Source organism: Dryobates pubescens, chromosome 10, assembly GCF_014839835.1.
Source record: "Dryobates pubescens isolate bDryPub1 chromosome 10, bDryPub1.pri, whole genome shotgun sequence".
Classification (NCBI taxonomy): Eukaryota; Metazoa; Chordata; class Aves; order Piciformes; family Picidae; genus Dryobates; species Dryobates pubescens.
In genome coordinates, this window is record NC_071621.1 from 26,363,691 (window position 1) to 26,388,931 (window position 25,241).

Consider the following 25,241-nt stretch of genomic DNA (forward strand, 5'->3'; position numbering starts at 1 on the left):
TTATGTAACGTACAGGAAAGAAAACAAATCTTGCAAGAAAGAGCAAACAAATCACACCCTATTTGCTTGTCCAAATGCCTTTACTAGAGCCAGTGTTAATACATTGTATCTCAGAAACAGATCCTTAACACACATGACACCAGTGAAACTCAGGCTTTAACATGAATGTACACTTTGCATACATACTATATGGGATGTATTGTTGCAACAGTGAAAATACCAAACTATTTGAATAATTCACTGCAATGATGGAAAAAAATTACTCTCTCTTCTATTCATACTTTTGCCATCATGCACTTTATATAGTAACTCTAAAAGAGCCCTTTGAGTTAAGAAACCCATATCTTAGTTCTTCTCAAAATAGAGAGTATAGTATAAATCTTGCCTTAGTATTTTTACTAAAAAAGAGCCAGTACCTTACACACATGAAAGCAAGGATTTGGAGCACTTTAGAAACAAGGACCTCAGGGTATGTCTCTTAGCAGTGTCCTCTACAATATCAAGTGTATCTATGCCATCCTTTGCATCTGTTTGCTTAAATTCTTGTCTTCCTTAGTAACAGTATCACAGTATCGCCAAGGTTGGAAGAGACCTTGAGGATCATCGAGTCCAACCTGTCTCCACAGACCTCATGACTAGACCATGGCACCAAGTGCCACGTCCAATCTCCTCTTGAAGACCTCAAGGGAAGGCGACTCCACCACCTCCCTGGGCAGCACATTCCAATGACTAATGACTCTCTCCATGAAGAACTTTCTCCTCACCTCGAGCCTAAACTTCCCCTGGTGCAGCTTGAGACTGTGTCCCCTTGTTCTGGTGCTGGTTGCCTGGGAGAAGAGACCAACCCCTTCCTGGGTACGACCACCTCTCAGGTAGTTGTAGAGGGCAATGAGGTCACCCCTGAGCCTCCTCTTCTCCAGGCTAAACAATCCCAGCTCCCTCAGCCTCTCCTCATAGGCCTCTCCCCAGCCTTGTTGCCCTTCTCTGGACACATTCAAGAGTCTCAATGTCCTTCTCAAACTGAGGGGCCCAGAACTGGACACAGGACTCAAGGTGTGGCCTAACCAATGCAAAGTACAGGGGCACAATGACCTCCCTGCTCCTGCTGGCCACACTATTCCTAATGCAGGCCAGGATGCTGTTGGCTTTCTTGGCCACCTGGGCACACTGCTGACTCACGTTTAAGCAGCTGTCGATCAGCACCCCCAGGTCCCTCTCTGTTTGGCAGCTCACCAGCCAGTCTGCCCCCAGCCTGTAGCTCTGCATGGGGTTGCCGTGGCCAAAGTGCAGCACCCGGCACTTGGACTTGTTAAATGCCATGCCATTGGACTCCGCCCATTTGTCCAGTCGGTCAAGGTCCCTCTGCAGAGCCTCTTACAACCTCTTACAACATTTTGCTATTACTGCTAGGGAGTATTCTCCATCTGCTAGAGCAGTGCAACATGTTACCTATGGTGTCTGTGGAACCTCCTGCTTCTGAACATTTTCAGTGGCTGGACAGGTAAGTGTGGAGTCTGTTCTGTACACACTTGAACCTGCCTCAGTGCAAGAAATTGCACTATGTGTCTAATTCTATTTCCTCAGATCAGAAAGCACCGAAGTGTGATTCTGTGCAGCTCCTTCATTTAGAAGAGGTCATGTGTCCATCTGAACACCTGTGAAAAGCCCACTAAATTAAAATCAATCACTTTCAGTCCAGTTTTGCTATTAGGCTTCAATGTTTGGTCCAATATAAAATAAAATTAATCAGTTATTTTTAAATCAGAATAGAATCAGAATACAGGGTAGAGTTAAACAAGCAAACAAACCAATCAACCCAAACCCCCATTCCTTTTAACAAAACTAACCTATATATCCACAAATTGACCTATGACCAGTAAGAAAAGCAGTGCAGGCAAAAAAAGAACTGTTTGCATTTTAGGACACTGTAGGAACTACAAAACCATCCAACCAAAACCACAGAGATGTTATGAAGATACTTATTACTTCTTTGTTTATCATAATCTTGTATCTGCAAAAGATATCCTACCATTTAACTGAATTAATACATTACTCTTTCTTAATCATGGCATTAAATAAGTACTTAAGATTTTTAGAAGAAATCATAACAAAGGTATTTTAAAAGTACTTCATGATGTGCAATGAACCAAAGAGGTTGATGTAAACAAATGAATCATTAAGGTATTTCTATGAGAGTTGCAGGTAAGCAAAATACTACATACATGTAAAATCAAGACTTAGTAATTATAAGACCCTTTGCTCTATACTTTTAAGTCTGTGACTATGAGAATTATTATTCAATAATAAGATTGAATGTCCTCAATTTAAACATTTTATGTAAAGCTGCAAGAAAAACTAACTCTGCTAAAGAATAATGTTAAATATTTTTAGTAGAAATAGAACTGACAGATAAACTTGATACTCACTATTTTCTTGGTAGCAGAATCCCCAGTCTTTGGCAAAATTAAGTAGATAGCAGATAGATGGAAATCACCTCTCAACTCTTCTTACCCACTCCTTTGCTTTTCTGATCAATTCGAAAGCCCAACGAACACCACTGTGTGTACAAATGAAGTTTTTACTATAATAATAAAGGGAATTTCCAGACCCTGTATTAAAAAGGTAATAGAGCACTGGGGCATATAGAAGTGAGAGGTGCAGGGTTCAGAAGGAGCCAGGACCAAAGCTAAAGGGTGAAAGTTGTGCTGTGAAGAATCAGCTACTCAAATAATTTTGAAAATCTTGTCCAGATTATTTTATGGTGTATGCTTGTGAAGAACACCAAGCCATGAATATAATCCTAAAAAATGGTGCAAGCTAACAGGCACCAGTTACATGAAGGAATCTTCTGTTTTCTTAATTCCTAAAATAAATAACAGAATAGAATTAACCAGGTTGGAAAAGACCTTTGAGATTATCAAGTCCAACCTATCATCCAACACTATCTAGTCAACTAAACCATGGCACCAAGCACCCCATCCAGTCTCTTCCTAAACACCTCCAGTGATGGTGACTCCACCACCTCCCTGGGCAGCCCATTCCAATGACCAATACTCTTTCTTTGAAGAACTTCTTCCTAACATCCAGCCTAAACCTCCCCTGGCACAGCTTGAGACTGTGTCCTCTTGTTCTGGTGGTGGTTGCCAGGGAGAAGAGACCAACCTCCACCTGGCTACAACCTCCTTTCAGGTAGTTGTAGAGAGCAAGAAGGTCTCCCCTGAGCCTCCTCTTCTCCAGGCTAAGCAATCTCAGCTCCCTCAGCCTCTCCTCATAGGGACTGTGTTCCAAACCCCTCCCCAGCTTTGTTGCCCTTCTCTGGACACCTTCCAGCAAGTTAACATCTTTCGTAAATGGAGGAACCCAGAGCTGGACACATTTATATTGAACACTGGAAAAGGTTTCCCTTGAAAAAGTTTAGATTGGTGAACAACTTCTCATACATCTGAGCTGACCCCGCTTTAAGGAAGAAATGACCTCCAAAGGTCATATGCAACCTGAATTATTCAGTGATTCTACTATGTATAAAATCTCTTTTACTACTTTTTATAATTATCAGGTTCTGTATCACATTTTCAAATTATTCCTTCTTCCATCCATCTTTTAAAAAGAAACCAGTTGCCACTGATGTGATTAATACTTTCCATTCTCTTTTCTGCAGCCACATACTGTAGTATAATCATTGACTCTATACCTTTCAATTCCTTTGTGCAGCCTATGGAGTATAGCACAAGAAAGTAGCGATCAGCTGCAACAGCTTTTTCTATTTGGGCCTAAGGAAGACAAAAAGGGAAACAGAAAAGTTATCAAGAAGGTGTTTTTAAAGGAACAGAAACTTAGACTCCTAGAACTGCTCTTGTTGGGTGCATATCCTACCGGAGGAAGTTTCTCTGGAAGGGTGATGTGATTATGTATGGGCTGGAAACAGATGATCAGGTAACAACTGGCAAAACCATAGTGCACAAAATATGATGGGAAGTTTAGGATAGGACAGGATAGGATAGGATAGACCAGGTTAGCAACAAGAGCCCCGTGGAACCGTACAAAGCACCGCCACAAATTCAAACTACTAGTAGGCAACTGTGTATGGCTGCCCAGCGGTTTTACAGCCTAGGGCTTGGTTTTGTACCTGCTCGCAACAGCTGCAAAACCACGTCACTGCCTGCGACCTACCACAAGTTTTCGGGACGTGATGCTCTGCTACTCACTGGAGTTCAGAGGAAAGCCACAACTTCGCTTTGTGAGCTAGAGCATGAGTATAGCACGAAATGTCACAAAGCCAGACGATACTTCTCGCCCGTTTGTCCTTCTGTTTCTCCCTTACTGCAGCTATTTAAAGACTAAAGGGCTTTACGTGGCCGCAACAGAAGCGCGCTAACAGCCCGAAGCCCCAGTCCAGAAGGCCGACGGACAGCTCACTAGAGAGGAATCCCCTCACGCACCGCGCCGGGAGCAACGGAGCAACACGGCGCGGGCAGGGCCTTCCGCCTCTGCGGGAGCCCCACTGCTGGACAGAAACTCCGGCTCCCCAGAGAGCCTCCAGCGGCGCCATGGGGAGGACGCGGCAGCCTTCTCCATCTGCGAGCCGCCCACAGAAGCGACTGCGTGAAGCGATACCCTCCACCTCTTCCCGCCCCGACAGCCGCGGGCAGAAACCACGGTAGTTCACTGTAGCCGCCTATCAACGGCCTTTTCATCGCTGGGTCTCTTGGGAGCTGTAGTTCGAGCGCCCGAGAACCGCCTCGCATCTGGGTGGGGAACGCGGCGGCTCGGGACTACAACTGCCAGCATGCTCGGCGCCGGGGCGGAGGCCGGCCTGTGGCGCCGGCAGGCTGTGCGATGGCGGCAGGTTTGTAATAGAAGGAGGGGATTTGCGGCTGGAGTGTTGCTGTGGCAGTACGCTGCGGAGCGGTGCCGGTGCTGGCACCGCGCTGGTGCCTGTGACGGGCCGCAGGTCGGGGCTGTCGCGGTGCGCGTGCTTCGGGGCTGGCGGCGAGCTTGAGGTACCCCCCTTGGGAGGGTGTTGCGGGGCCGGGGCCGGGGTCCGCGTCCGCGGCGGAAGGAAAGCGCCGAGCCGGGCCCCTCGGCTCGACAGCGGAGCGCGGTCATACTCGTCGCACCACCGGCGATTCTTAAGGGGGATGTCTTCGTCCCTGCTTACATTCCCGGGACGGGTTAGCTTCAGCTCTGACAGCTCTTTCTGTTGCCGCGACGGTGCTGCTGCCCGCCCCCCACCAGCGATGGAGGGGAAGCTTTAAACTAGCAGGCTGCCTCCACAGGGTCTCCAAAAAGTGACAGGAGAAACCGCCTGTGAACCCTGTAGGCTTGAATTTGCCTATGCAGGAATCTACCTTGGTGGGAAGCTTCCAGTGGCGTCTCAAAACAGAAAGCAGCTGAAAAAAACGTTTTTCTAGGGGACTTTTGCTGTTTCTCCTCATCACAGTCAGAATCTTTGGTTGAAAATATAAGCCTTTTTATAAAGGAAAAATTAAGAGACAGTTGGCATCAACAAGCCTCTTGGGAACGAGGAAGCTTAGAAGAGTTATTTCCTGATCGGCCAGACCGTTGAGCCTGGGCTGCTGTGGTTGTCTGTTCTTTGTCCCTTGTCCCATTCTTTCTATTCCCCATGGCACAACTTATGCACAGGCAGAGTTAATTGCCCTGGGATTAGTTAGGGGTATCAGGGCTGCGTGGTCAGGATCTGGCTGCCACATTAGCGTGACAGCGCTTCTGTCTCTTTGTTCCTAAGTAAGGAAATATTTTTGCCCTCCTACCTACATGAATTCATTTATGTCTTATGACACTTGTAAGAATTTGGTTATCACAGCTACTTTTGCAGCCTTCAAACTTTTTTTTTTTAACTTTTTTATGGATTAAAAAAAAATATAAACCCATTGGGAGGAAGAAGCTAATAGGCAGTGTGATTGTAGGGTTCCCATGAGAAACTAAAGAAAACACAAAAATAAATGTTGCATTGACACACGTGCAGTAAAATGTTTGTATTTAGATGGACGTGTTTGAAACCTTGCCATTAGTATGAAGGTCTTATGCAGGAGGTCCCTCAAATAACTCAAACCACCTCTTTTGTTGCAGGTGCTTGAAAAAATTATCTCTTTCAGTACTATGGGAGAGATTATACACAGCTTTACACTATTTGAGGCAATATTAACTGAACTGAAATGGTAAGATCCGAGTTGTTTCTATTGCCAAGGGAAAAGTAGATTATGATTTACTTTTAGAAATACACTAGCTTTGTTATCAAAAAGTAGCTTTCTTTTACTGGGCATCTGTTATTGTAGGCTTCTTGTTTTGTTTGTCTGCTTAACTTCTAGGTGCTAAAAGTCGGTAACCATCCATACCAAATACCTGGAGCTTTGGAAGTTTTACTGTCCTAACTCTACATAATGTGATATATTGTGATGTTAATGCTGCGCCAGCAAATACATTGGAATACAATTTACAAGATGCCAACTGTTGAAGATCCAAGTCGTGACCAAAACTTCATTGCGCATTGGATGTCGGATAGCTCCCGTGCTGGAGTCTTATTAGATCCTAGTTTTATCGGTTTGAAAATCAACAAAGAAAATTTGTTGCCTGGACCTGAAAACATTACAGCTCTCCCTGTCAAAGCGTTGCATCTTTCAGACAGCTGTTCTGTAAGCAATGACTCATTGTGTGAAGAGTCTGGCATCTCTCATACACTTCAGCAATATGCCACTGAAACATCATTTCCAGCAGCAGCAGCTCCCAACGTGGAAAGCTCTAAAACAAACTTTGTCCATGGTGAAGTGGATGATCAGAATAAATCTGATTACAGTGATCCACTCTTAAAAAAGCTTGAACAGGTAAGTCCTAGAATTCCTTGATATACATCCACTAAGATTTATTTTGTTACCTGGAAGTAAGCAAACTCTTTGAAAGTATAGAGCACAGCAAGCTTAAAAGAGAAAGCCCTAAGTCACAGTTATGCATGCAAGAAAGTTGTTGGTGTCTTCCTTAACAATTTGCAGTTATTGAGTTTAACTTTTGTTGTTTCTGGCTGGCACAGATTCCAGTTTAAAGTGAAATTTCATTCAGTGGTAGTGTACCTGCTCTCAAAAATCTTTTTACCTGGAAAGGTTCCACTGTTTCTTCCCTTGCAGCTGTGGAAATGGGGTGCTCGTCATTACAGTGGTAGTGCTTCACCATAGATATTCACAGTATGAAGTTGCATTGACTTGTATCTATAGCAGCATACACTGTTAATTCCCAAAGTAGGTATATCCATCCATATTCCTGGTTCTGTTTAGGTGAAGAGAGATGTTAGTGTTGAACGTGAACTATCCAAGACATTGGGACCAAATGGCCTGGGATTACAATGCTTTGATGTTATTTATTGTTTTTTTAATAGTGCCAACATGTCAGTTAAATCTACTGTAGCCTATACATTTACTCAAGCTCTTCCCCATACCACATGTAAATTGTGTTAGCTGAAAGTGTTCAGCAGCGCTTTAACAGATGTTGCTGTTAAAGATTAAAACCACACGTACCTCCTTGTCCACTGCTAGCAGCTACCTCAGAGAAATCACTATGTCTGTTCATTCAGGTGGAGAGAGTGTGTGTGTCTAGACTAGAATTCTGCAGCTTACCTGACACTCTGAAAGTTTTCTTCTGTATTTTACATAATAGGAAAATATTTATTCACCTTTTCAGTGTTGTCACCAGTATCAGACAGTGGCTAAATGTGAGATACTAGCTGGTATTTTAAGAGGAATTATTATCCTTCAATTATCATGAAATACTTTATTGTTAACTTCTACTATGCTGTGCTTTTAGTTAAATATAAAAGAGCAGGATTTGAGTGGTTTTCCCATGAAGTAGAAATCAACATTCTGATTTTTTTGTTTGCAGATTGGTAATTGAAGACCAGTGGAACTGGTAATTGTACAAACTGGAAATAGCCTTTCACAGAATCATAGAGTGCTATGGGTTGGAAGGGACCTCCAGAGATTGAGTCCAACCCCCTACAAAGCAGGACCACTTAGAGCAGGTCACACAGGGTCGTGTTCAGGCAGGTTTTGAAGATCTCTAGAGAAGGAGACTCTACAGCCTCTCTGGGCAGCCTGTTCCAGTGCTCCATCACCCTCACTGTAAAAAGTTTTTTCTTATGTTGAGATGGAATTTTCTCTGATTGAATTTACATCCACTTCCCCTTGTCTTATCACTAGGTATCACTGAAAAGAGACTGGCATAATCCTCCTGACAGCCACCCTGCAGATATTTGTAGACAGTGATAAGGTCCCCTCTTGGCCTTCTCTCTTCTCCAGTCTAAACAGCCCCAGGTCTCTCACTCTTTCCTCATAAGGGAGGTGCTCCAGTCCCTTAATTGCCCTCTTTCTCTCATCTGTGAATAATTTGTATTCATAGATGAAGGAAATTAATGTTAATGTTTTTATGTTACACTTACCTAATGGAACATCTTTAAAAGGAGAAATACCTGTTGTCTTGATGCCAGTAATTCTATGGTACATTCTAAGTTAAACTAACTTCTAATACGCTTATTCTTTTGTTTGAAAAGCTGAAGGAATTGCAACAACAGAAACAGGAGCAGCTAAGGAAACAACAGATGGAGCAACTTCAAAGGCTGATGGAAGAACAGCAGAAGCTACTTAGCATGGTTTCTGGCCAGACAGGAGTTTGTGGTAAGTTGAGAAAGAGAGCACATGGCATACTTTGAATAAACTGAAAAAGCTAATCTCATTTTCCAGTTAAAATCTGAAAGTGTGTTCAGTGTCATTTACCTCAAAACTAATTAATTAGTCAAAGATAAATGCTGCATCGCTTCAGTGTCTGACAGTTGAGTGCTACTGGGGAAGGAATACTGTCTGTTTCTTATAAAATGCCACCTGTAATTGGAACTTGATCAATATGTGTTATGATGGGAGCCCCTGTTTCAAACCTAATTTAAACATGAAAGACAGTGTAAACACACAGTTGCTTTTCTTTCTGATTGGCTGTTCCTGACAATGCTTTTGATTGCTTTGAGCTCTCCCTGTACTCAGATGGAGTGGTCCCCCTTTTTTTGTGCTCACACAGCACAAATTTGTTCAGGTGGTGAACTGAACTAGACTAGGAAGATTATCTGTATTAAAACCAAACACTTGTAACCTCTATCAGTTTTCCAGTTGTGTTTACTGGGTGCAGATAGAGTGGACTGGGCTGGAAAAGGCTTTTAGATTCAAGCATGGATTTTTCATGTTGCAGTATCAGTCCAACCTGACTTAAATTATTGTTTTTCATTCACTCTGCATAACTGAGGACATGAATTTAGGGTTTACCCTTAGGAAGAACAAAATCCTGATTACCTCATCACTTGTTATTAAGAACTAACATAAAGCCGGTGGATCAGTCTTGACCTCCAGTGCAATTTATTTTCTCTTCTGGAACAGTGGTGGTGTAATAATACAATTGCAATGACACAGTTGTGTGTGTTGTTTTGGTTGTGTGTGTGGTCTTTTCTTTTCTTTTCCTTCTTTTTTTACTTTTAAGGCTATACTCTAATGGCTGAAAGTCAAAAGCTAAGACCCGGACATTCAGCAGGCTTGACAACTTCACACCAGCTGCCATGGTCTGAGTCTGAGAGTGCCTTTGAAGACGTGGTTTATGCTCCAGTTGTTTCTCCACATACACAAGACAGTGAGTCGTCACAAAAGTTAAGCAACAAAGAATGCATCTCATCTTTGAAGAACAGCCTTTCAGGAGTGTCTGCTTGTGAGAAGCAAAGTCTGAGTGTGTCTCTGAAAATGCAGAATTGTCTGAAAAAAGAGGAAGACCAATACATTACTGGTTAGTCATTTACAGAAAGATAACTAGGTATATGGTCTGGGTTTTATTCCCTTGTAGTTACTGAGTGTAATTTTCTACTTAGTGTGAATATTTTATGCAAGAGTTGGTTTACTTGAGTTGTTAGTTGGTTTACTGACAGCTTGTAGACTTCAGCGTGTTCCTGTGAGTGTTGTTAAAAGCAGAATGTGGCAAAAATTGAGTTCTTTTATCTGTATGAAATAATTGTCTGTTTAGGGGGGGGAAAAAAATCTACTAAAGCTTATGCTTGATAAAAACTGGGAAAATAGCTAACAATGACAAATGCTGGATAGCTGAATTGTTTGGGTTGAGCTTTGCTCACATATTCACATGGCAAATGGAGGATATCAATTTATCCAGGGATACAGAATGTATTCAGACCAGCACTGTTGTGAGGAATAGTAACTCAACTGGAACTGGCAATCAAGATGGGTTGACAAGGTTTCACTATATGACTAAAAATTATTTGCACATCAGAAGCAATGCACTGGAATTCTTTCCCTTTTCTCCTCCCCTCAGTTTTACCCTTGGCACCAGCAAGACTTCTCTGCTGCTGTGAATGGAATAGTGATCTCAGTTTGAATCTAGCTGCACCAGGGGTGGTTTAGGCTGTATGTTAGGAAGAAGTTCTACACAGAGAGTGATTTGCCATTGGAATGGGCTGCCCAGGGAGGTGGGGGAGTCACCATCATTGGAGGTGTTCAGGCGGAGACTTGATGGGGTGCTTGGTGCCATGGTTTAGTTGATTAGGTGGTGTTGGATTAGTTGATAGGTTGGACTTGATGATCTTGAAGGTCTCTTCCAACCTATTCTATTCTATTCTACATTACTGTGAAACTCCCATATAGTTTTAATGTGACTTGAATGCTGCTTAAAGTACAAGATGAAAACTGATTTGTTGTTGGGGAAAAAAATAATTCAGTTAATTTTATAGGAAAAAATATGAGGTGTCCAGAGCAGAAGATGGAAAGTGAAGATCATCACAGGAACCCATTATGTGTGGAAAGGGTAGATCTCCCTGAAAATTCCACTGGAAGAAAACACTTGTGGGCTAACACAGAGGAAAGGTAATTCAGACCATTATTGTGTAGCTTTCATCCAATCCCACTGATTTCTCATCCCTGACTGAAAGAATCTGATATTCTGAGTTTGTGAAACTTTCTCAATCAAGGATGACATTTTGCTAGGTACTGTGGGCACCTGTAGTCAGAGAGACTCTGGGTTGAAACTGCTTATGCTGTGAAAGATGAGATGTGTTGGCTGATGAGCTGTGTGCACCCTGGGGTAATGATACTCTAGAAGCACATTTTAGCATAGCTTAGTATATAAAGAGTTGTCATTATCTTTTCTTTGTTTGGTTTATGACAGTCTCCTACCCACTGTTATGTGGTGAAAGCAGAAATGTGAAGGAAGAGTGTAAGGCTGTGACTCTAGTTTATTACCAAAAGTTATGTTTAATTAAATAGCTGTATATAGCAAAGAAGTAATAATAGTGCTTGTGGCAGAGGTCTTCTCATTTATGGTAAATGTTTTCTTTATGGAGTTAATAGAATTAAAGTAGTGTTGGCATTGTTTTAAAGCCCTGTCTTGTCTGCCTGGTCATCACAAAACCAAGAAAGGCTCCTTCCAGGTTGTGGTGGGTTGAGCCAAGCCAGCAACTAAGCACAGACCTGATTGCTTGCTCTCAGTCCCCCATAGCAGAATGGGAGAGGGTATCAGAGGAGCAGGCTTGGGAAAAGTTGTGCGTCAAGACAAAAACACTTCAGTAAATTAATGGAAAGAGGGGAAAAACCCTGCAAGTGATGTGAAGGCAGTCACACTGCTGAGGGTGGGGAACAGCAGGAAAAACCAAAGAAAGCTTCAATGGTATGCAAAAAGTGTTCAGTAACAGCTAAAACACTGGTGTGTTATCAACGCTGTTACAGTCGTTAATCCGGAACACAGCACCATACGGGCAGCTGTGACGAAGGCTCACTCTGTCCCAGCCAGCACTCCTGGGAAGGAGCAGAAATATCAAAGGAGTAGATAAGGAACACAGTCTCAGTAGCATTACTGAGTGGGAAGGTGATAGTGTAGAAACTAGCAGTATGACTAAAATACAAGTGGAAGTTTGGTGCTGTGGGCAGAAGAAAGTGTCACTGAAATAAGCAATGAAAGCAGAAATCCCTGCATGCAGTACCTTTTAGGGTACCTTTTAGCAAGGATTTGGTAAGCCTTTCATCAAAAGGTAAACAGCTAGTGTTAGAACGCATTTCTCAGATTAACTTTGACACTTAATGGCCAAAGTACCTTAGAAGGTATGTAATTATGCCTTAGGTCTTTGAATAGCAATGATGTTAAACACAGTTATTTTATACAGAAATGTAAGACTGGATTTTTGCTTTGAATTGCACTAGACCTATTAAAGCTGCAATTCAGGAGAAGAAACAGACGTTTGAGGAGTTCTTGGAAGAACAGATACAACTGGAAGAGCAGCGTCGGGAGCAAAACCAGAAGTTACAGGTTGTTTCTTTTCTAATAACACTGTGTCAAGATATGCTGGGTGCTTAAAAGACGTACAAGGAAGATTCTAGCATTAAAAGCTAATACTGAATGCAACATTCATGTTCTTAAAAATAAAGTAGTAGGTATTGAATGTTTCACTTCTTTAGGATGTCTTTAGAAATCCCAGTAGAAATGTACTATATAAATTCCTGCTGACCTGTGGGGTTTATTTGGAGAAATCTTCGAACTGTGCAAGGGGCTTTTTGACATCTTGTGTTTTACTCTGCCCCTTTTCAGGAGACAAAAGGATCAGCTGTTCAAAAACCAGTGATCAAACGATCCTTCCTGAAGAGAGGAGAAGGCTTGGCAAGATTCACTAACGCCAAATCTAAAATTACAAAACGTGAGGAAAGCACCCCAAAACTTGAACAAAGGGCTTCGGATGACAGAAATGTTATTAAAGTGGACAGATCGCAAACACAGAAGAAAATTGTGCCTCCTGGCATCAAAGAGGCTTCTGGGAAACCTTTTGCACCATCTAAGAAATATAACCACCCTGTTAAAGCAAAACGTCCTGCTCGGAAGACCCTGGGACTTGGGACTCTCAATGGGAAAAATAACTTGCTGTTAGAAACAGGAGTGCAACCAGGAAAGCATCATGATGGACAGATGAGAGACTCCTTCCCATCAGACATTAACAACAGAATAGAAAATAAAGAGAACACAGCGGAATTTGCTAAGCGTGACAGTGGCAAGGCTGGAAACAAATTAGGTGGCACAGAAAAGCCTCAGTTGTCTCGTGAGCTGCCCAGTGCCTTTCCTAATTCAAAATGTCCTGTGGGTCACTCTGTTAAAGACTCAGAGCTCTCCTTTGAAGTTTCATTTCAGAATAAGCTGGAAAGCTGGGAAAAAGAAAGAGAAAAAGAGAATATAGAATTAGATGAATTTTTGTTTCTAGAACAGGCTGCAGATGAAATATCTTTCTCAAGTAATTCCTCCTTTGTTCAAAGGCTCTTGGATCAAGATCAACAAATCTCCAAAGGCCGTAGGATGTCTTCTACCCCTATCAAGGCAAAACAACAACAAATGAAGGCACTGGCTGTTGAACTTACAGATAAGAAAAACAAAAAGGCAGACTGTGTGACACAGGGAAGTACAAATGACAGAACAGTTGTGCATACAGTCTCAAATTCACAAACAGCTGTAAGAATGAAGGATCCATTGAATAAAATGGACAGTGGAATGTTTTCAGCTTCTTGCATGACAGCAGCTCCTGCTGTAAAAAGTAATCAATGGACTGTAAATGAAGATAGGGGTGAGGGTAATAGTGGTACCACTACAGATTCTGAGAGTGAATTTGAGACCACATTAAAGCATGAAAATGAAGATGCTAAGATGTCTTTTATGAACCATAGAGAAAGTGATCCAGAATTTCTTGATTATGAGGGTTCTGCTACAGACATCGGCAAAGAAAGTGAAAAGGGGAATGCTGACCGTGGCTTATCTGACAAAGATCACAGTGCACTGTCAAAGGCAACAACTAGAAAATCTTCAGAGCACCAGAGAAGCATGTCTTGTATAAGTAGGAGTGAGTTGGAGTTTGATGATGAAAGAACATGGAGTGATCTTGATGAAAATTATGTGAACAGTGATTTACCTGAAAAATGTAAAAAAAGACCTTTACAGATCGACTTTTCCTGTAAGAATGAATCAGCTGTCCCAGATAAAGCAATAAAGAGAAAAGTTGCCTCAAAGAGGGGAGATGAAACATCCAAAGAGTCTGCGGTGGACAGTGATTGGAATGGACCTCCTGTATCAAACTTGATGATGAAGCTCTTTCCTTCACTGAAGCCAAAACAGAAGGCAGGCTCTCATGTAGAGCATGAAATCAAATCGAATGTGGAACAGGAGCCAGGAGGTGAAAGATCAGCAATGGGTAGGAAATGTTGAAGAAGGCACATTACAAGTCTAATGCTTAAACTGCAACCTGACATTGCACCAAATACTACTGCTGTAGGAAAAAGGCTCTGTTCTTTCTTCTTCATCTCCTTTCCTGATGGCAGCTCCGATGCCAAATCTAACAGTTATGCAGCTTGTAGAATGAGTGTGATCAGCAAAAACTTCTTTTCCCTAGAAGCTAGTTTTCTGTCAGGCCAGCTTATTAAACTAACTTTATCTGGAGCTGCTTGATGAGTGTTTCCTAATCAAAGGAAGTATCCAAGGCATGCTGGAAGTGGTACCTCCCTTTCCACTTCAGTGCATGCTTACGCAACAGTAGGATAATGCTATGTGCTGCTAGGTTTGTTTGCTCAGAACTATGAAATACAAGGAGGCAGCAACCCTTTCCTGTTTTTCCTGATGGTAATATAGTATCTAGGGAACTCACATGGAATATGGGAAACATGGATTCCTTTTTCTGTTTTGCCCAAGTTAATGTCAATAATCTGATTCTGTTCTGGGGAAGGATTGCCTCTAAAAGCTCCTGTTGAAGCTATTGCCTTTACATAAGATCATTAAAGTATATTTGTTCTGTGAAGAATGGAATATGGCACAGCCTAGCACTGAAATCTCTTCTCTGGGAGGCAGTGAGATCTTGGTTTCAAACTTTACTCCAGTTAATGTTTGTTGTGTTTTTTTTTCCCCCCATTTTTTTGAGAAGTTCTTACAAACTTCTGCTTACTGTTTTGTAGAGAATTGGTTTTGCATGATTGTCTAAAGATGCCTGCTAGGTGTTGTTTGCAGAAGAGGGGTATGGATTTTTTTAGTGAATCTTGGAGCATTTAAGGGTGAATGAGGCAACTACCTACACTGCAAGATCAGTATTTAGGCATTTCTGTTGCATGCTCAGATGCAGACTATTAAAATTCAGGCTGCACCAGGGGCGGTTTAGGTTGGATGTTAGGAACAAGTTCTATACAGAGAGAGTGATTGCCCATTGGAATGGGCTGCCTGGGGAGTTGGTGGAGTCACCACCATTGGAGGTTTTCAGGAGGAGACTTGATGGGGTGCTTGGTGCCATGGGTTAGTTGTTTAGGTGGTGTTGGATTGGTTGATGGGTTGGACGCAATGATCTTGAAGGTCTCTTCCAACCTGGTTTATTCTATTGTTCTATTTCAATAGTGACTGAACAGGAAACTGGCATGGCAGAAACCCCCATAAATGCTGTTATTGACCTCTGCAATGGACTTCACATTGGTGATGGGTGTGAGCAGACTTTGTGAACAAAACTTAGAAAACCTTACAGCCATAACTTTCCTTGTTTCACAATTGGCTCTTATACCATCATTTAATTTCTCTAGCTTGATGGGAAGCCCTTCCTAATATATATTTAGTTCTAGAAAGATGACAGATAATCTCAATGTTTGAGATAGGAGTGCTTTAAAATCATAGAGTCATGTCACTTCTGTGTTATTTGAATAATACATTTTATTTTTTTTCAGTACTTCTATCTAAAGTAGTACCAAGTTCTTAACTGGTGTGTGCTAATTGTTTACTTCAGCCTTATGGATTTTGCTTAGGTAACTTGCATCTGGCTGTTCTTTGACAGGATACACTATTCCATCCCAGGTACTGAGAGAGAGACTGATTGAATTTGAAACTGAAATAGAGAGATTCAGAGCTGAGAACATGACTCTGACTAGACTCCGTGAAGAAAGAGAGCGTGCCTTGGCAAATATCAGGTAATTCTAATTGAAACATTGTGGTGCAATCACTTACGTATGTTCCAGACTATCATCATGTCACTTACCAACAGCACAGGTAAATACTTGGTGTCTTTCAGTTACAGTGGAGAAATACATGTTGCTGCATGTAGATACTAAACTGTTATTACTGCTCACAGATTACACTATTAAGAAGCTCTGCAAGTTTAGTATGATATCCTTAGAGGCTACACTTAGGAGACTTTGTGTACTTCCTTCTGAGGGGTAACAGAGCCCTGAACTGGTCTTGCAAAACAGATCTTCATGCCAACGTGATTGATGTTCTTCATTTGGATTGGATGAGATTTGTATGGGAATATTTTTATTTGAACTGGAGGACTTATCAGTGACACATAGAGCAGAATAATTATCTCTGGAGACTTAGATGTGGCGTACCTATTGCTAGCAAAGTCCCTTTGTGTGGAAGCAGCATCGTATTGTTGGTTAATGTTTTGATTTGGGACCTTAGGCTGTTAGCAAATTCTTTCCTCTTCTGCTGTAGGGGGAGTGGTGGTGTTCTGCTTTAAAGAATCCTGGAAGATGTTAGCCAAAGATTTGTAAAATTAAGGGTAACTTTTGGGACTAGAAGATTAAAAAAATAGAAATTGTTGGACTTCCAACATTAACTGTGTGGCAGTTTGTACTGCTTAAGTAACACCATTCATAGGTCTGTCTTTCTGAGGGTAACAGATGCTTGTGGCAATGCCAGCGACGAGCAGTGTGAGCAATCCGGCAGTGCAGGCCTAGAGCCTGACATGGTGGTCGGCCATGCTCAGCGTAAGTGCAGAGCCAGCTAGCAGTGTAGCAAAACAGTGCTGTGCCTGCAGCATGTAACTAAAGCAGGACACTGGTAGGTATAAACACAGAAAGTTATCTTGGGACAACAGGACATGCACCTGCATCAACAACCTCGCGTGTCATTAGTAGTTGGACCAATAATCTGTAATAGTGCGATGTGTGGTCACTCATAGGGAACCAATGAGTCCATGCCAACGATGCTCTCCGAGTTTATATAAGTTGTAGAAGTTCCCTTGCTATGCACTTCTGCCTTTCCTTTCCTCCCTTCTTCTTTGCTTCACTTTACTGTGCGATACTCACACCATAGGCCCGCAAGACTGGAACAATAAAGGAACAATACTCGATCATATTGGTTGTCTGTATTGACTCCAATCTCCGTCATCGTCTTTAGATGCTGGGTTGGAACCAATGGCCACAAAATAGAGTTTTCTTTTTTCCTCCTTAAAAATCCGGATTTGGAGTTGTTTAGGGCTAAAACAACAACTTTGTTTCATAATTACAGGAAAGAAATTGCAGACTTTCAACAGCAGAAAGCTCAAGAACTGGCTGAAATAGAAGACTATAAAAGGAAGGAAATGAAAAAGCTGCAGAAGGAGCGTAAAGTTTTTGAAAAATACACCACAGAAGCTAGAGCGATTCCAGATAAAAAAGAGCGTGATGAAATTCAGGTATAAAATTGGTTTGGTTTTGTGGTCCACACAGGAACATGTAAATTCATTTAGAGGCACTCAAGAACGAAATTCTGTCTTCATTGAAAGGTGGTTTTAAAGATGGAGGCTGTTAGTAAACTTGGTCTAATTGAGAAAGGAACTAGTCTTCACAGCGCTGTTCTGATGATTTTTAAGGCAAAAACACACCTGATGATCCAATCTTTTTAGAATAGAATAGAATTCACCAGGTTGGAAAAGACCTTTGAGATTGAGTCCAACCTATCACCCAACACCATCTAATCAACTAAACCATGGCACCAAGCACCCCATCCAGTCTCTTCCTAAACACCTCCAGTGATGGTGACTCCACCACCTCCCTGGGCAGCACATTCCAATGGCCAATCACTCTTCCTGTGAAAAATTTCTTCCTCACCTCAAGCCTAAACTTCCCCTGGCACAGCTTGAGATTGTGTCCTCTTGTTCTGGTGCTGGTTGCCTTGGGAGAAGAGACCAATCCCCACCTGGCTACAACCTCCCTTCAGGTAGTTGCCACGTATCATATTAAAAACTGCTCATGGCTGTGGCAGAATGATCTTCAATTTTGATACACAGCAGAGACAGGAACTGTACTTGAGTTTTATTCTGCCTGTAACACTTGTACAGTAAATATAGTAGTCTTCTACAATTTTCAGAGTTACCTTTCACTATTACTTGCAGGTCTTAACATATGAGGGATGTAAGTAACAAGATCTGTTTGTTCCCTCATTGTCAGGATGCATGGTACACGAGTTGTACAGACAATTTGTATTAAACATCACACCTGGGTTTCCCTCCTCGTTCCTTACAAATTCTCCTTACTTCAACAGACTGAAGTAGCATTTGCTAAATTGGCTAGGCAGATTCACAAACCTTTTATGTGACTGTCCTGTGGCTAAAGTTGGGCTTATAAAGTTGGTAAGCTGAGGTCAATAATATGTCTTCCAAGGAAAAATGCTTGTCTTTCACCTCCTGTCTCATTAAGTTGCTCTTTTTGCTGCTGTTGTGATTTTGGTTTTGTGCTTGCATTTCTATTGGAAGGTTCCAATCTTGTGCCACGTTAAATAGAAAACTCTTAATAAATATCCATTTTTCTAAGGCTTTAAAGCAGCAGATTGCAGAGTTACAGGAAGATTTAAAACGAAAGGAGGCAAAATGGTCAGCCACCCATCGGCGCCTGAAAGATCAAATAGAAGCCTTAACAGATGAGAATATGGAGCTAAAAGAGGAAATAAAAATCATGGAGAGGTATCGTCTAGAATCCTGGAAGAAAGCAGAAGCTGCTGGAAGCAAGAGGAAACCAGAAAATTCTGGGATGACTCTCAAAAGACCAGAATCTGTAAGTTACTAATCTCAGTGTTTTTAATTAATCTGTGAATACTTGAGGTTTTGGTTTATAAACTTGTAACCCATTAGCAACAATCCAGATGTTTACTTGCATTTTACTCATCTTTGGACTCCACTAGTGATGACGGACACAGAATTTTGTTAGTGTCACATTCTCTTATAAAATGAATGTTCACAATATGTACCATCCATTCTGCTGAGAAACTTACCTTAGAAATGCAAAGTGGTGCAATTACAAGAGAAAAACCCTGGGATGTGATCTAACCTGTGAACTCCTGCATCTTAAGGATCAGCCAGGCAAAGCAGGCAGTCCACCATCACCTAAAGCAGTTATATTTAGTTTTGAAGCTGTAACTATTCTATGTATTCTATTACTCTGGATTGCTTGCACCAAACGAACATTCTGTAGTTGTTGGTAGAGAGGCAGCAGATGGGAAGAGTTCCAAAGTATAGCTTGGGCTATATAGAATAGAATAGAACTAGTCAGGTTGGAAGAGACCTTTGAGATCATCAAGTCCAACCTATCATCCAATACTATCTAATCAACTAAACCATGGCAACAAGCACCCCATCCAGTCTCTTCCTAAACACCTCTAGTGATGGTGACTCCACCACCTCCCTGGGCAGCACATTCCAATGACCAATACTCTTTCTATGAAAAACTTCTTCCTAACATCCAGCCTAAACCTCCCTTGGTGCAGCTTGAGACTGTGTCCTCTTGTTGGTGGCTGCCTGGGAGGAGGCCAACCCCCACCTCGGTACAACCTCCATTCAGGGAGTTGCAGAGAGCAATAAGGTCTCCCCTGAGCCTCCTCTTCTCCAGGCTAGGCAACCCCAGCTCCCTCAGCCTCTCCTCATAGGACTTGTGCTCCAAACCCCTCCCCAGCTTTGTTGCCCTTCTCTGGACACCTTCCAGCAAGTCAACATCTTTCCTAAACTGAGGGGCCCAGAACTGGACACAGGACTCAAGGTGTATCACACATGCTAAGTCTCAAAAATGGCTACTTTGTGAAGAGGCCTTCCAGTAAATTCCATGTCACCTGATGTATAAATTCAGTTGCCACTGTATGAACAGTTATGCATAAATGTCCTGTAAACTACATGTAACTTCCTTTATTTTAGTGTCTACCAAGTAGAGGCCCCAAAAGTCAAACTGCATCTCCTCTTCTTCCACTACAGAAATGCAGCAAGATAAATGGCAGAAGTTATCCACAGGCAAAAGGTTTGTCTAACCAGAGAATATCCTTAACCCTTTAATTAAAAATGAATGTTGGGGTTTGTTTCTATTGAAGGAGTGCATCAGCACATCAAAACTAGATAGAGAATAGTTATAATGGACTCAAGTATATGGATAAATTCCTCACAGGGCAAGATTGTGGAGAGGGCTGTGATGAGACCATTCTTAGAGCAAAAGTGCATATTTGGTGGTCTGGAGCATACCAGAAGCTCTGTTCTGTAATCCAAAATGGCATTCATCACTGATGTTCTCCAAGCTGAAGATGTTGACTAGATGACTGCATTGATAGCATTGGAACTGCTGTGTCTCTTCAGAACCTTCTGTTAGCAGGATCTGTAATCATGTGGGCTATGGCATAGCAGTTGTTCCTAGTTAGGAGCAAGTGCTGTTGCCAGTTTTGCCCCTTCCAAATGCATTAAAACCATACAGAAAGTAACTAGGGGGTACTTTTTTGACACCTCAGGCAACCATCATGTTATTTGTTAGAGAAGCATATCAGGAACTTAGGCCCTCATTAGTTTCATTTTGGTAGCATTTCTGGTGTGCTAGGAGAGACATGGGAGAAGTCTGCTAATCAGTTCCTGCTCAAAGATTGTATTAATCTTCATTTTTTCTTTATAAGGCATAAGTAGTGAAGTTGTCCAGATATCTGGGGAGAAAATTCCTTTGTAGATTTGCAGAGGTGAAATAGCAAAGTAGCAAGTATTAGGCCTGTTGCAATGATTCTTCAGTTGTAGCTTCTTGCTAACACACCTGAAGCAATGACATGCCTGAGAGAGCTGGCTTATGAGGATTCTTTTCATCTATGTACTGCTTTCAGTTTCTACTGCACTTAAATGTAGATGTCCTGGTACAGCTTAACCTCATATATCATGAACAGCTCTTAAAAAATTCCTCTCTCCAAATGAACTGCATTATGTGTATCTGAGTAGGAAAGCTTTCTAGAACACCTGCAGCAGGACCTGCGAGTGACAGAAACCACTCTGAGACGATGACAGCACCAGAAAACTCTACCAGGACTTCTATGGCAGTAAGTTATCTTAAACTGATTTTTAAGGGGAAGGAAAAAGCCTAAAATAAAACAATAGTTACTTGTACATGGAGGGTGACTGGTGAAACTGTTTACTCACCCTCTTTTGTGCATCTGCAATTTTATTGTCATACCAGAAAATGACTACTTAACAGTCAATACAGAGTGTTTTTACCTCTGTCTAGTGCAACATTTCTTGGCTGAGGAAAGGAAATAATCTTCTGCTCCCTTGAACTATGCGAAATGTTTAATCTTTTGAGAGAGGGGAGGGAAAAAGATGGATGTTTACATGCTCTGTGTAGGGCAACCATACAAGCCTCTTGTAAACGGTTCATTTTTGTATTACTTGCTGTAGGTAGCATTTAGGCTTTATGAAATTTTATTTCATACCTTGATATGGTTGACTTTAAGGCAGTTAACACAGGTGACAACACACCACCAAATTCCACTTTAGTCACAGAATCATCAAGGTTGGAAGAGACCTCAAAGATCATCAAGTCCAACCTGTCACCACAGACCTCATGACTAGACCATAGCACTAAGTGCCACATCCAGTCCCCTCTTGAACACCTCCAGGGACGGTGACTCCACCACCTCCCTGGGCAGCACATTCCAATGATGACTGACTCTCTCCATGAAGAACTTTCTCCTCACCTCAAGCCTAAACTTCCCCTGGTGCATCTTGAGACTGTGTCCTCTTGTTCTGGTGCTGGTTGCCTGGGAGAAGAGACCAACCCCTTCCTGGCTACAACCACCTTTCAGGTAGTTGTAGACAGCAATGAGGTCTCCCCTGAGCCTCCTCTTCTCCAGGCTAAACAATCCCAGCTCCCTCAGCCTCTCCTCATAGGGCTTGTGCTCAAGGCCTCTCCCCAGCCTTGTTGCCCTTCTCTGGACATGTTCAAATGTCTCGATGTCTTTCTTAAACTGAGGGGCCCAGAACTGGACGCAGTCCTCAAGGTGTGCCCTAACCAGTACTGAGTACAGGGGCACAATGACTTCCCTGCTCCTGCTGGCCACACTATTCCTAATGCAGACCCAGGATAACATTGGCCTTCTTGGCCACCTGGGCACACTGCTGGCTCAGCACTGGCACTGCTGAGCCACACTGTCAGACTACAGCTAACAAACATTTATTGCTGAGTCTGTTTTACCACTTGAATTATCCTAGGAATTGCATACATCCCAGATTGTGTTTATGCTTTCCTACACTCCTCTTCCACTCCTGGTGCTGTTTCCTAAAATACCTGTCACCCTCGGAAAAGAACCACAGAGTGCTTTGAGTTTCTCCTCAGATTATTGTTGTCATTTCAGGACACTTCTACTAATGAAGCTTATGTGTCACTACCAACTGAACCTGCATATACAGGCAGTGAAGAGATAGAGAGAGAAACTGCTTATCCTGATGGGAAGGTAAAATGAGAGCTCAGCACTCCTGAACTTCCACAAGACAGTCCTTGTGAAGAGGAATGAGCCTGTGAATGTGATGGCTCAATACTGACCTTTTGGTAATGTATTTGTTAGGTGGAAAAGGTTTTGAAAAATGGCTGTCACCTCATATTTTTCCCTAATGGGACATGCAAAAAAGTGGGTTCTGATGGGAAGACCATCACCATAACATTCTTCAATGGGGATGTGAAGCAGATGATGCCCGACGGCACAGTGGTACGTATCCTATGCTTTTGGCATTTTTCTACACAAACTTGTGCCCCACATAGGTGTGCACACAGAATTTCTCCCTGGTTAACATGAAATCTGTTTTCTGCAGATTTATTATTATGCTGATGCTAAGACTACACACACTACATACCTGGATGGGTTAGAGGTCTTGCAGTTTTCAAATGGACAAATAGGTAAAGAAATCCTCCAACGCAGCCAGCCCTCAAAACTGCTGCCCACGTCTGTACCTGTACGTCTGTAATAAGCACACTGTCTCAAAATATGTTTCAGAGAAGCATTATCCTGATGGCAAGAAAGAAATTACCTTCCCTGATCAAACTATTAAAAACTTATTTACGGATGGGCAAGAAGAAAGCATCCTTCCAGATGGCACTATCGTCCGAATTCAGCGGTAAGATTTACCTTTTTGGGTACCCTAGCCTGCGGATGGGAAAGGAGCAGGTGGGGCTCGCTGATAAGAGGCAGCAACAGACCTGTTTCTGTCAGGTTACACTTGAATATCCTGTACTGTGAATATGGATTTACTGTTTGAATTGGGTTTTTTTGATGGTTTGAAGGAGACAAAGGCTGAACCTCTGTGTGTGTGTATTTTTTCATACCCCAGTCTGAGAGCCTTTTCTGATTTGTACATAACTGCAGACGTGAGAACCTAGTTGGTGCTGCAAGCAGGTCTGACCGACAGCTGATAATGCTCAAAGCATTGTTTTAAACTTTGATTTATATTTAACAAAACAGGCTTTTCACAAATACTATATTTCACATTTTTTCCTTCATTTAGGCTTGCATATTGCATGTTTTTTTTCCTGAGGTTAAAGCCAGGGAGGTGGTGGAGTCACCATCACTGGAGGTGTTTAAGAAGAGACTGGATGAGGCACTTGGTGCCAAGGTTTAGTTGATTAGATGGTGTTGGGTGATAGGCTGGACTGGACAATCTCAGAGGTCTTTTCCAACTTGGTTAATTCTATTCTATTCTAAGCTTATCTACTGTCATTACAAGATGCATTTTTTTCCCCCCTATACACTCATTTAATGCAGAGATGGAAGCAAAAGTATAGAGTTCAATAATGGCCAGAGAGAACTACACACATCACAGTTCAAGAGACGGGAGTATCCAGATGGTACTGTCAAGACTGTGTACACAAATGGACAGCAGGAAACAAAGTATGTCTCTGGGAGAATCAGAATAAAGGACAAGGATGGTAATGTTATCATGGACACAAAGGTGTAGGCAACGGCAAAACTGTTGGAAGAGTTAGCACACCAGCACCACTGCTAAATGAGGCTTTGTAAACAAGGCTTTAAGCTTGTGTATATATTGTTTATAGTTTGTCCTGAAATAAATTTTTCAGTGTGTCTTTAATATATCAGAGCCTTTTCTATTATTTCCCCCCTCGTTCCTACTTTCAAGCAGCAGTCTGTTGATTCAGTGTTCTGTTACATGTAGTTTTTCTGTAAATCCTCAGTTGTCACTGAAGAGTCCTCACAGCTGTAGATTACCTTAATTTAGGCATCTCAGAAGAAAATGCTTGAGGTAAAATTGTGCTGTGGGAACCCCTGCTGTGGTAAAATACAGAAGGTGACCAGCTGTAGGAGTGTGGGTATCAGTTTCCTTATTGCCTGACTTGAGTAAACAAAGGGCAGTATTCCTTTCAGTTAGCCTTTGGCTATTCTTCACGATTATTTTTTTAAATTCATCCCAAGTAAGGAGGCAACAGCAGTAGTAGACTCCAGTCTGTTCTGTAAACTGCCCTTCTATAATACTCATTAGGCTAGGACAGGTGAGACTGTGGGACAGATTGATGCTCCAAGCTACTTAGAAAGGTGGGAGGAAGCACCAGAAATGAATAAAGCTGCTTCTAGGTACTGCAGAATTTTAAAAGACAAGTCCAAGTGGTACTGCTGTTGTCTGCTCTATTAGAGTTTGTGCTGGAACAATTTGTTCATCTTCCCCTGTGCAAGAGAATGACTTTCTTCCCTCTGTGTCTCCTGCCCTTTCTCCTCAATGAAAGCAAGCTCTGTAGTTACACGGAGGGTAAATCAACTCGCAGTAGTGGGACCTATGCTCACACACCAATGAGGAGGTTCTTGGGGGGTGGATAAACAGCTCCTGGCAATATTAAGCAGCAGCTCATATGTAATTCAGGGCTAAAATACATTTTGTGATGATCAATAAGCAAGTGTGGTGGAATGTTTTTTTAAAAAGCAATAAAGAAAGAAGCCCATGTTGAAAACAGTGCACAACTGCTCTCTAGAGTATGTGGAACAGCACAGGGCCCACCTGATTAATGGCAAAGTATGTACTAAAGCTGTGAAAGGATTGTTCCCCTGCTAGCAGAGGCAGGCAAGCTACCCTGCACGGGCAGCCCTGCTGAGGTAAGTTTTGTACACTTGCTTTCATGTGAGCTCGAGGGAAGAGCCCTAGGTCAGGGTTCATGTCTGTG

The 25,241-nt window shown here is 42.2% G+C and overlaps 1 protein-coding gene across 1 annotated transcript; it reads left to right on the plus strand.

Moving 5' to 3' along the window:
* The first annotated feature begins 6,416 nt into the window (after window positions 1-6,416).
* CENPJ (centromere protein J) lies at window positions 6,417-24,075 on the plus strand. Its single transcript, XM_054164639.1, has 16 exons — window positions 6,417-6,842; window positions 8,555-8,678; window positions 9,526-9,759; window positions 10,775-10,907; window positions 12,237-12,342; window positions 12,622-14,260; window positions 15,872-16,004; window positions 17,326-17,491; window positions 18,609-18,848; window positions 19,979-20,078; window positions 21,026-21,123; window positions 22,435-22,533; window positions 22,645-22,785; window positions 22,889-22,973; window positions 23,071-23,191; window positions 23,836-24,075. The coding sequence occupies exons 1-16, from the start codon at window positions 6,417-6,419 to the stop codon at window positions 24,026-24,028; spliced, it is 4,038 nt and encodes a 1,345-aa protein (XP_054020614.1). The 3' UTR covers window positions 24,029-24,075.
* Window positions 24,076-25,241: the final 1,166 nt, after the last annotated feature.

Excerpts from the sequence above, each read along its gene's own strand:
- CENPJ (XM_054164639.1), top strand. The coding sequence starts at position 6,417 with ATGTTAATGCTGCGCCAGCAAATACATTGGAATACAATTTACAAGATG. Across the intron at positions 21,124-22,434 it reads CTACCAGGACTTCTATGGCA|GACACTTCTACTAATGAAGC; the intron begins GTAAGTTATCTT and ends TTGTCATTTCAG. Across the intron at positions 22,786-22,888 it reads TGATGCCCGACGGCACAGTG|ATTTATTATTATGCTGATGC; the intron begins GTACGTATCCTA and ends TGTTTTCTGCAG.